The 12697-nt window shown below is 40.6% G+C and overlaps 1 protein-coding gene across 1 annotated transcript in view; it reads left to right on the forward strand.

Annotated features, from left to right (window-relative positions):
* Window positions 1-200: 200 nt before the first annotated feature.
* The window catches only part of LOC112120575 (CXXC motif containing zinc binding protein), a 15933-nt gene continuing 3436 nt past the window's right edge, over window positions 201-12697 (forward strand). The window contains exons 1-6 of the mRNA XM_026651864.2: window positions 201-341; window positions 435-518; window positions 1954-2010; window positions 3042-3123; window positions 5340-5371; window positions 5955-6032. Of these exons, the coding sequence (XP_026507649.1) occupies window positions 336-341; window positions 435-518; window positions 1954-2010; window positions 3042-3123; window positions 5340-5371; window positions 5955-6032 (339 nt within the window). The 5' untranslated portion in view covers window positions 201-335. The remainder of the gene's footprint in view (window positions 342-434; window positions 519-1953; window positions 2011-3041; window positions 3124-5339; window positions 5372-5954; window positions 6033-12697) is intronic.

Here is a 12697-nt window from a genome sequence, read left to right on the forward strand (position 1 = left end):
CAGTCCCATCGAAAGTAACAGATGGCGGCCATCTTGGCTACGGGCAGCTCCTTGCGAAAGTAACGGGATGAGGTGACCATTTTGTCTAAGGGCAACCATTCACGGGAAAGCTGCCAAATACCAGGAGTCGATTAAAAAAAAAGCCAACGATCGCGAGAGTTGGAGGCCGGCCTCTAGCGGGAGGGCGTAGGTGTCGGTGACTCTGTTAGCGCTGCTCCCGCCTCCAGGGCGGCACCCGCCCGCTGCCTGCGCCGCGGGACGTGGAGGCAGCTGCTGAGCGTGTCCAGGCTGCGCCTCCAGCTACAGCCGGCCCCGCAGCGCGCCAGGCCCTGAGCATGGGGGTGGGTAAGGGGGGCGCGGCGCTGCCCGTGCTGGGGGAGGGGGTGGCATTGGCTGTAACACACTGACTCTGTCCCCCGCCCCCTGCTTTACAGAAGACCGGGCTGCAGCTGAGAGCCACTCTGGAAAACATTACCAACCTCAGGCCGGTGGGGGAAGATTTTCGCTGGTACCTGAAGGTATGGCGGGCCAGGGGAGGTGCAGCGCCGCGCAGCCTGCCACCCCTTCGCAGGGCTAGGCAAAGCACAATGAAACGCAGTGTACTTTAAAAGCCCCAGTAGGTTTTTTTTAACAATACAAGCCTGTAGTGCTAACTAGAATACAGTACAAAATAGCATGCAGTAAAAACGATATAAAATTATCAGACTGAAAACCAGTGAATATCGGAATAGAGGTGTGGAAGGGACCTCGAGGGGTCCTCTAGCCTCCCCACCGCTGAAACTTGTGTAAATTTGCATCAGCAGGGGGCGGGACTAGGGGACCCCTCAGCCCTCATTTCTATGATTTTGAGTTGCATGGTGTTGTGTCACAGGCTTCTTTTGCATTCCATCCTACAGTGGTTTGTATTGCAGGTTTCCAGTACACAAATTATTGGTATCTAATGGAATCCTGCAATGCAAACCACTGGAGAATGGTTTCTATACTATGATCATCACTGTGGTATTTCATTGCCATCTAAGGGTACGTCTACACTACCCTCTGGATCGGCGGGTAGCGATCAATCTACTGGGGATCGATTTATCGCGTAGACGCAATAAATCGATCCCCAATTGCTCTCCCGTCGACTGCTGAACTCCAGCTCGGCGAGAGGCAGAAGTAAAGTCGATGGGGGAGCCGGGGCGCGCCGTGAGGACGCGAAGTAAGTAATTTTAATTTGATCTAAGATATGTCGACTTCAGCTACGCTATTCTCGTAGCTGAAGTTGCGTATCTTAGATCACTCCCCTCCCCCCAGCGTAGACCAGACCTAAGATGTAGTTTTGCCAGTATCCAATTGGTTATATACACAATGTTAGTGGTATCATGGCACATTTCAAGCATGGTTCATTGTGTAATCTAAATAAAAGTAAGATGAATATATGTGATCCGAAAGTTGTGCAGGTTTTTTTTTGTTTGTTAAATTTAAGCACGTTTTGGAAGTTGAGTAACGGTTAGATGTTATGTATGTTTGCATTAAAAGATCAGTTACGATGAAGTAAAATCATGGCTATTCCTCAGTCCGTATAATATCCACCATCCTCTCTTTTGTGGTTATGATTTTTTTTTTTTTTTTTTAAGTATAATTGGTGGAAGACTCGCTTGGTTGACAAACTGTTGGGATGTATTATTCCCATCTTTATTTATTGGCTCCTACATGTAATCTGTTTTCTTTCTACCTAATATTCTCTGGAACAGATCCTCAACTTGTGTAAATTGTCATCGCTCAAGTGAAGCTAATGGGGCTATGAAAATGGACCCCAGTTGAGGCTCTGGCCCCCCATTCTTTAAGGGCAGCTATCCCATGACCTTTCAACTACAAAATGGTTAAACTTAAGTCTAAGAATGGCTTGAGCTATTTTATTGATCAGCTTACTAACAACTTTAAGATTCTTTGGTGTCTGTTTTTCTTTTCCAGATGAAATGTGGGAACTGTGGTGAGATTTCTGAAAAATGGCAATACCTGCGATTAATGGTAAGCTGCCAAACTGCAAGATGTGCATTAAAAACAAAGAACCCAAAAAACCCAGTGCATATTATGTAAAATTGACTTTGATGGAAATGGGGGATATGCTGTATAAAGCAGCCTTTGAATAATTATCTACATCGGGGTTGCTGTCAGACTTTATGTTCACAAAGTATTTTGAGATTCTTGAATGAAATGTGCTATAGGAATGGTTGGTGGCGGTGCTTATTATTTTAAGACTTTCTTGAAAAGCCTCCCCTCATTAAAGCCAGTAAGTTTCCACAGCCAAGAAAATGGATTTGAAGTGGTATTACAATAGGGTTTTGCCAGTAGTGCATTTCCTCTTTGCTAATGATAAAACAAGTTTTATGGAAGTTTAGATAACCTGGGGGGGAGGGAAGGGGAATAATGATAATAAATTAACTTATGCAAGGTACTGGTGTTGTGCATGACAGAAATGCTATAAATATCACTACCTGACTGCCTCATGATATTAATGAATTTAAATAGAGAAGTGTTATCCCCACTTTACAGATGGGGAAACTGAGGCAGAGAGGTGAAGTGATTTGCCCAAAGTAACACAGGAAGTCTGTGGTTTAGATTGGAATTAGAACCTCAGACTCTCATCCTGAACCACAAGACCCTTCTTCTGCTATCCTTGCAGGCCCCAGTCCTGCAAATTGTTGCATGTAGGCACAACAGTGTGCAGGATCAGGGCTCTAATCATGCTGGTTGAAGATTAAATAAATATCCTATGGAATGGCTAGAATGTGTCTGTATTGTCAAGACACATTCTATACATAATTTATTATTTAAAATTTAGTATATAATGTACATTATTCCTTGGTAACCATAGTATTGTGAATTATAAATATTCTTTGTACTGAAAGAAACCTACCTTCCCCTTACAATATATAAAATCATGTTAGTTTGCCATTGTCCTTGTAAAAACTACTTTGTCACTACAGAGGTTTTTAGTTGCCCAATTGGAACATGAAAAAATTGACACACAGTGATGGCTCCATTTGTAATTTTTTTAGGACAGTGCTCCTCTTAAGGGAGGCAGAGGGAGTGCCACTATGGTGCAGAAATGCAAGCTGTGCTCCAGAGAGAATTCCATTGGTAGGCTCTTTCACATGATTTAAGGGATGCTGTCAACTTGATTTTTTTTTTAATCTAATTTACGAAAACATTCTAAAAGAGTATCTTTTAAATAATATGTCCTGAATTTCTGTTGTTAGTTGCTTTTTACCAGTGTTTATAAGGGTTTACTTTCTCCTACTTGCTGGTGCTTGTCTTAAAGCACCAATATGTTTGTCCTCATGTTTGTGCATGAGACAGGAAATGCAACTGATCATCAACAAAAGAATGAGACTGACTACACATGCAAATGCAAAAAGTGTGTAAACACTAGAACAATAAAGGCAATTAATTTTTGCCAACTTTAGTTTTAGTAATTGTAGGTGCTAAAACAATAGTATGTTCAAATTTTTCCAACAGAAACATGATTCTGAAGTTAATGGTGTCTCTTTTAAAATGCTTGCTTTTCTTCTATAAAGTTATTTGGAAACAAATTATTGTACTTTCTAGCGTTACGTTTGAGTGTACACTTAAGATGTTAACCTTTTTGGAAAAAAATGGGATGCCAGTTATTTTTAAGAGAAGAATGAAAAGTAACAAGTAGCAAAGAGTTTCCTGGGCAATTTCTGTACTTGCTAGACATTTTTTCTTTCAGTTATCAAACTTTGTCTTTTTGTTATTAATGTAGGGATTCACAAAGCAGAGAAGAATGATGGTCCATCTAGTCAGTATCTGACTAGTTTGGGATGGTTCTTAAGGAAAGCCCCCCATAATGTTCATAAATCAGTAGTATCTTACTATGGGAAGGAAAGTATTTTCTGCCCTGAAGCTGGTGATCATCTACACCCTAACATGACTATTGACAGCCACTGCAACTCTGGCCTACTATGTAAATCAGCTGTTCTTATTTGTAGGAGTGTTTAACCCTTTTTAGATTGTATTAATTTATTTGCCTCAATATTATCCTATAGCAGAGAGTTAAACAGATTGATTATCTATTACATTAATATATATTTCCATTTATCTTTTTAAAGCCTTTTAGCTTCATTGTGTGACCGCTCATACTTGTATTATGGGGGAAGGGTAAAAAGGAGCACCTGGCTCATCCTTTATTATATTTTCTGTGCCCTTTGCCTTCCCAACCAAAATAGTCCCATTCATTGTCTCTTAATCACTTAACTTTTTTCACAAAAATAAGGACTAATCCTGAGACCCTTATACTTGCACAAGTACACTTATGGAACTACTTTTAGGAGTAAGAGTTTCAAGATTGGGCCCCAAAAATCTAAAAGCCTGTCTGGTATTTGGAAAATTAATAGCATCCACACAAGTGTCTGTATCAAGTGTTCATTTTCCTCTCAAGATATTAGAAACTAGTTTCATCCAAGGAGCTGCCAGCTGTTTGCATTGGCCTGGTTCTTGAGATGTTCCTACAAAGTTCTGCCCATTTCATAGCCATCCCAGATTAGATTTTTCCCCTCTGGGATTGAGCTGTGATGTTGTAAAGCTATATCCATGTAAATACTGCAGTAACATGAAGGAAAAGAGAAATTGGTATTAAAAATGTGTCTGATATGAAAGGCATTTCCTGTGGAATAAATACAACAGTGATAAGCTAGTTAAAATATAGGAAGGTATTTACAAGGTCTGTACTGCCCTATACAGTGACTATCCCCCAAATCTACATTTATGGGAGTTAGATACAGGGCTGTCGCATCTTACGCGTATTTAACATGCGCAATTTCAACTTTACGTGGTCGGCCAAAACAAAAGAGAAAAACAACAGTTTTAATCCTATACCTGTAGTGCGGGCGATTTCGGCCGCCATTGAACTCAATGGGGTTTTGGCTATACGCGGTTTTCGCTTTACGCGCTAACTGCGGAACGGAACCCCCGCGTAAGATGAGACAGACCTGTACAAATAATGGTGTCCTGTCGGCTCAATCCTGTAAGTAATTTGCACTCAACCCTCCCATTGACTTTGGGAGATCTGTATGAGCAACAATTGTACGGTTGGAGCCTTAAAGCCATGTTACAAGAGTATGCATTGCTTTTTCTTCCTTAAGAGGAAAACAAAACAGCAAAACAGGAGATGAAATTCTTGGTAGCACTGGCAAAAAATGGGTCTTAGATTTTGATGGACTAACCAGAAATGTTGGCTGATTTTTGAATAAACAGTGTTTGGAAGGAGGGCTCTTGGGTTTGTGTTGAGGGCTGGAAAATTTGAAGTATTTTAATTCTACCCCCTTCTCGTTTAGATATCTTAAGAGACACAATCAAGCCTTATAATGTAAGTTTATGTTCTCTATGATATTGCAGATATAACTGAAATAAGCATCATTAATGTGGTGTTAGTTTATTACAAGGCTTCCCAATTTTTGCGATCATGTTCCTCCCAGAAGTACAGGGGAAAATACACTCGGGTATCGCCTGATAGAAACACACCGCAAATGGGATGCTGGATGCTCCAAAAGTGAAGTTGTGCATTTAGGAAAGTATATTTTAAAAAATGTGGACAGCGGCAGCCAATTAATATCTTGCTTTGTCCCTTCTGCTTCCGACTCAAATATCAAATCATTTGTTTAAATATTTCACAGTTAACATCAGGCACTAGATTAGTCACATTCTAAGCAAATATGTAATAGTTTTACCCCGGTCTCGGAGAGCCTACCTTTGAAGGGCTCAGAAACTTCCCCTGACCAGTCTCTAAGTTTAAGAAATTCTGGTTAGTTATCAACCATGTAAAATAATTCAAATTTTTTGGTCCAGAGTTTGCTGCTTCTAAAAACTTTATTGCATTTTATGCCTAGACTAAAAGGTGTTGTTTCCCTTTCATTAGATAAAAACTAAATGCTATTCTGACTCAATCCTAGGCTGAAGACAGTGAGAAGTTTAAGACAATAGTGGAGTTTGAGTGCCGAGGTCTTGAGCCAGTTGACTTTCAACCACAGGCAAGTTATTAATGATTTATTTGACAGCTCTTAGGTGTCTTCCTGCTGAAGTCTACATTGATGTAGCACACTCTCTTTTGAGAATTGCACTGCTCATTTTGGACAACCTGTGACTCTCCAATAGTCTCCCCTCTCTGCAGTTGTCTTTCTTACCTCATCCTACTCACCTAATTAAAGTTACTCACCCTTTGGAGCTGTGCCCCCTGAAGTACCTTGTAAGTTCCAGAGCGCTGCAGATTTGAATTCATTTGGTGGATCTTTAGAGTAGGGCAACAGGAGGAAGAGAGGAGTCCTAAAGCAGTCACATCTTGGATTGCCTAATTAGGGGTCACTGATGGGAAGAAGAAGTCTGGGTGGGCTACTGTACAAGGTATAGAGAGTTAACAAGCCTGATTTTTGGACACTGATCAGTATTTGACTGCTGTGCTCAACCAAACTCTGAAATTCATCCATCTCTACAAACGTAGACGTGTATCCACAACAAAATGAGACTGAAAGGCAGAGCAAGACTTGCTGAAGGCATCAATAGTCTCTGTTGCAAAATACAGCTGCAGATACTGAGTTAAAGGGTCTCTCTGAGCTGTAAACCGAGACAGCTAAGAGAGTTTCAGAGGGGATAGCTATGGATTTTGCTTGGAGGTAGTGAGACTTGGTGACTGGGTTGTTTGGTCCAACTGTGAGTTTGTTTGGCTGTTTGTTCTCTGTGTACAGGCTGTGTCGCTGGGCCATGGGCACCTGAGTAAGTAGTCGGAACAGGTCTGTTTCATGTCTTGGTGAGGCGGTGTTGTTCTGACCCTTGGAACATTCATCAGCCCTGTTGCTTGAAGTCTGAATGGTTAATTGCTCCCTGATGGGGAGGGGCCGAGCTGAGCTAAACAGAGAGATTTGGGTAATGAGAGTTACTTGCTAGCAATATTGAGAGCCACAAACTAAGGCAACTGACAGAGTTTCAGAGGGAGCTGGGGGGTGGGAGAGAGCTTTCCTTCCAGGTTCAGCTCTATGTGCAATTTCAAGACAGCCAGTGATATAACAGTGGTGGTGACCTGCAACAGATATGCCATGTTTTCTTTCCTGCCTGAAGCCAGAAGGGACTTGCTGTGCACAAAGTGCAAGTTGATGGCTACATTGGAAGAAAAGATTCTTGAACTGGAAGGGGAAGTGGAGCTGCTACTGAGAATCAAAGAAGCTGATGAATTTCTAGACAGAGAGATTTGGGAAATATGAGTACCCCAGGTTCAAGGAAGAAAGAAGCTGACCACCAAGGAATTGGAGAAATAAGTTGGAAAAGAGGCGTGGCAGCTCATAAAAGGCAAGGTGGCCATTCTACAAGGCTGGACACAGATGAGGATGGGCAGGCTGTGGCCACCACAGAGAAGTGGACTGGGAGGAATTCCACACAACTACAAGTTTCCAATCACTAGCAGGTCCTCAATATGGACACTGTGGAAGGCAACTCTGAAGATCCACCTGGTCTAAAGGAACAGAGAGATGGACAGGGCATGCCTGTGGATGGCAGCTCAAGATACCCTTGCAGGAAAATTAAGCCTGCTCACAAAGAGATCTCTAACCCCCCAAGCAAGACAGATGATCCTTCTTGGGGATTCAGTACTCCGAAGACTAGAAAGAACATTCTGCAAGGGACAGACAACAGGACAGAATGCTGTTTTCCCGGAACCAAGACATAAGATGTCATTCTTCTGAAATCAATGGGCAAAGATCCACTGATGGTTCAATGTAAATACTAATGACCCTGTGACATGGGTGTCTCTTTGATAATAGATCACTTCAGGGAACTTGGAAGTATGCTGAAGAAAAAGAATGTCCAAGAGATCTTCGTAGAGATTGTTCCTGTCCCACGAGTGAAGGGAGACAGAAGGCAGAAGATTCTGGAAGAGAACTGTTGGCTAGCTAAGTGTGGAAGGTTTTGAGTTTGTGTAACATTGGTCCATGTTCTATGGGGAGAGGGTGCTCTATGGTTTGGACACCTCAGTAGACGTGTAACCAGACTTTTCCAACACAAGCTGGCTAGAGTAGTCAGGAGGGCATTAAACTAATAACAAATTGGGAGGGTAAAAAGAGGGAAGATCGCATTCATTTAGTACAAAATCGAGATGTTGAGAACAAAATCAAGGAACCAAAAGACACGAAGAAAATTCTTTACTTGCCTGTACAACAATACTAGGAGGTTGAGTAACAAACAAGAAGAATTTGAATTGCTCATTTATGAGTATAAATTTGATCTAGTATTACTGAAAGCTGATGGGATGAACTGCATGATTGGAATGTTAAAATCAATTATTATGAAGACTTACGTAGGAAGGACTGAGTGGCCAAAGGGAAGGAGGAGTGGCACTCTGTCAAAAATGGCATTACCTGTTTCCAAGTCACTGGCAACTTGTGGGAAAATTATCTTGAATGCTTATGGATCAGTGTCCTAACAGATAAAGCACAAGATGGGCTATTAGTTGGAGTCTGCTACAGACCACCAAATCACAGGATGACCAGCTTCTTAAGCACCTATCTGTAATGTGAAGGAAGACAAGCTGTGTGAGCACAGGGACTTCAGTTTGAGTGACATTCTGGAGGTCTCATGCTGCTAGTATGAAAACATCCTTGGAATTTCCTTTATATTATAGATAGTTTTCCTAACTCAAAGTATTGCTCCCAACATAGGAGTTTTATATTAGACCTCGTCTTGACAGATAAAGAGGTAACCGGTACAGGTGATCATGACTTGATCACATTTATAATGTGCAAACAGAATAAAGTCCAAACCAGTGATAGATAAATACTTGGTTCTTTAAAAGGGTTAACATCACAAAGCTGAAAAGAATTGAGTCACGCTGGCTGGGAGGAAGAACTTAATCAGAAAAATGTGAATGATAATTGGGAATTGTTTAGGAACACTTTACTCGATGCCCAAAAAGCCACAATACCACAATTGAGGAAGGCAGCCATACTGCTTAAAAAACTGACCTGGTTTAGAAGGGAAGTAAAGGCAACCATAGAAAAATAATATTTAACAAATGGAAGAAAGGGGAAGTTGATAGTAACTAATATAAATCAAAAGCTAGGAATTGTAGACAATTGATAAGGGATGCAAAGTGACACAAGGAGAAAATTGTAGTTAGGAGTTAAGGACAATAAGGAGTTTAAGTATATCAGGGACAAAAAGAATACTAACAATAGTATTGGTCCCTTACTAGATGGAAATGGTAGAATTATAAGTAATAATGCATAGAAGACACAAGTGTTCAATAAATATTTCTGTTCTGTATTTGGGGGGGAAAACAGATGATGTAATATATGTTGATAACTCTTTCCATTCCACTAGTATCTCGGGAGGATGTGAAATAACAGCTACTAAAGTTAGACCTTTTAAAACAGCAGGTCCAGATAATGTGACTCCAAGAGTTTTAAAAGAGCTGGCTAAGGCACTTGTGGGCTGGTTAATGTTGATTTTTTTCAATAAGTCTTGGAACACTGGGCAAGATCCAGAAGACTGGAAGAAAGCTTAATGTTGTACCAATATTTAAAAAGGGTAAATAGAATGATCTGAGTAATGGTAGGCCTGTCAGTCTGACATGGTTCCTGGGTAAGCTAATGGAGCAGCTGATACAGGACTTTATTAATAAAGAATTAAAGGAGGGTAACATAACTAATGGCAATTTGAGTTTATGGAAAATAGATCCTGTGAAGCTAACTTGTAATCTCATTATAAAAACAAGTTTGGTTATAATGGTACTAGTGTTGATGCAATATACTTAGACTCCTGTAAGGTGTTTGACTTGGTACCCCACAACATTTTGAGAACTAGAAGAACAGAAAATTAACATGGCACATATTAAATGGATTAAAAACTAGCTAACTGATAGGTCTCACAAGGTAACTGTAAATGGGGAATCATGATTGAGCAGGTGTTTCTAGTGGAGTACCATAGCAATCGGTTCTTGGCCCTATGCTATTTAACATTTTTCAGTGACCTAGAAGAAAAAATCATCACTGATAAAGTTTGCAAATGACCCAAAAATGGTGGGGGGAAGGGAGGTAAATAATGAAAAAGACAGGTCACTGATACAGAGTGATCTGGATCACTTGGTAAACTAGGCACAAACAAACAATATGCATTTTAATATGGCTAAATGTTATATGCCCAAGAACACAGAATGTAGACCATATTTGCAGGATGGGGGACTCTATCTTAGGAAGCAGTGATTCTGAAAAAGATTTGGGGATCATGGTGGATAATCAGCTGTGGTCAAAAAGTCTAATGCGTTCTTTGAATGCATAAAAGGGGAATCTCAAGTAGATGTAGAGAGGTTATTTTACCACTATTTTTGGCACTGATGCAAGCACTGCTGGAATATTGTGTCCAGTTCTGGTGTCCATAGTTCAAGAAGGATGTTGATAAATTGGAGAGGGTTCAGAAAAGAGCCACAGGAATGAATAAAAGATTGGGAAACATGCCTTATAATTACAGACTCCAAGAGCTCAATCTATTTATCTTAACTTCACTTTAAAGGGTGACTTGATTTATAACTACCTACATGGGGAATAAATATTTGATAATGGGCTCTTCAATCTAGCAGAGAAAGGTATAACACAATCCAAAGGCTGGAAGTTGAAGCTAGATAAATTCTAGCGGAAACAAAACTTACATTAAGTGATGGTAATTAACCGTTGGAACAATTTACAAAGGGTTGTGGTGGATTTTTCCCTCACTGATCACTTTAAAATAACGATTATATTATTTTCTAAAATATATGCTCTAGGAATTATTTTGGGGACGTTCAATAGTGTGTATTATACAGGAGGTCAAAGTAGATGATCATAATAGTCCCTTCAGGCCTTGGAATCCACAGTTCTCCTCCTGCTGTCAGCTGTTGGTTTCTTGTGTCTGGTCATGGTCTACGTAAGCTAACTCCCTGCTATATTTAACCTATTATTCCAGTAGGATTAGGAGTAAATTGCGTAGACTGACAAATAAAAACCTGTGCTTTATCCTTTCTGCAGACTGCAGTGACGTTGTGCTACATTTATTATTGTTCTGGCTCATTTTCTAAGATGTGGGAGGGGAAAATTCAAGTGTCTAAAAACAGTTTTCCTGTTTCTATGCAAAACTAAGCATATGTAAAGTGGACTACTGCAATTGGTGTTGTGACCAGTACATTTTTCTCTAGAAGCCCACCTGTCGAGGAGAAAAACTAAATAGTCAGTTGCTTGTTCCTGTTGGCTTTACAACTGGAACTAGAAATCTATTTCTATAGTAAAATTTGACAAGCCCATGAGTGTGTAGGATGTTTGTTTACATGTCTGCCTGGCCCACACCTGTCAATCTCATTTCAGTCAATACCAACAGAGGGGAGGCTATAATAACTCTTAACCTAATAGTCTCAAAGTTAAGTCTGAAGCAGTGTGTATGAAGGATAGCCCTGACTAGATATTTCATTATGTTATGATGCTTCAATAAATAAATCAAGAGACTTACCCTTGTTCCTTACAAATCCAACAGTTATTTTACATTCAGCTCTCTCATATACAGTTGAAGCCAGCCTGGCTTCTCCAGATCAAGTTTCAGTTCTGTCATAAACAGCAATGGAATAGAATAAGTCATAAGAATGTGAAATAATTTTTAATAAATATAATTAAAACTTAACTTCAGCTAATGAGAATTGTTATTTCCATTGATATCTGTCTGTCTCCCCATAAAATCACCAGAATTCTCACTGCAGTCTTAAAGGGGAAAATACCCTTTAGGTCCCTCCATGACAAAAAGAAAATCTTTCCCCTTGGAAAATCCCAGGGATGTTTTTGTTTTGTTTTGTTTTTTACCAAGTGGGGAAAAATCTAATTAAGATGCTTGTACATTTCTTGCTTGGTAAGAAGTCTCTTCGTTTTAGCTTTTAATTATGCTTTTCATTTAAGGTTCCTGAGCGGATGTAGCTATCAAAAATGCCAATATATGCCTCTTTACCTGTATTAGTTCTGTATGGTCTCCTTCTCCCCCGCACCACAGAAGTATTATCCTTCAGCTGAAAAATAGATGCATCTTTACAAAGTTTCTTTTCATCCAACTGTAGCTCCCTTGCTTTGTGGCAGATATGACACGTTATAGTGGTAAGCAGAATAACTGCATGATGATCCACTATGTTGGAAAGTTGGGTGATGAGAATTCCTGTCTTGTTCTAAGTTTCAGCTACTGTTGCTCCTTAGCCAGTCAGCAGAGGGCAGACAAGTCACTTCATTACTCAGCTCCATTTATCAGAGATTAAATTAGAGGATCAACTGTGATGCCACAAGCTGTAAGAATGCAAGTCCTTACTCCTGAGAGCATTCTGTGCCAAAACATTAAAAATTCTGCAAACAATATTTTAAAATTCTGCAAGTTTGATTTGTCAATAAATAAATGCAGAGGCTCCAGCATGGCAGGGGGGAGGACAGGCCACTGGCTGCACGAAGGTGGGAGATCACCCTGCAGTTCCCCCACCCCGGGGGCACGGACTCAGTGGTGAGGTTGCACCTGACCTTAACACAGCACAAGGCATGGGTCTGCCCCTCTGCACCAGGTGTGGGGCAGGCAGGAGCCAAGTGTGGAGAGGCTCAGTGTGGAGGGATCCTGGTGTGGGGTGAGAGGATTCTGTGTGGGACAATCTGGGTACAGGCAG

Source organism: Terrapene carolina, unplaced genomic scaffold, assembly GCF_002925995.2.
Source record: "Terrapene carolina triunguis isolate 2854851 unplaced genomic scaffold, T_m_triunguis-2.0 Scaffold103, whole genome shotgun sequence".
NCBI classification, from domain to species: Eukaryota; Metazoa; Chordata; order Testudines; family Emydidae; genus Terrapene; species Terrapene triunguis.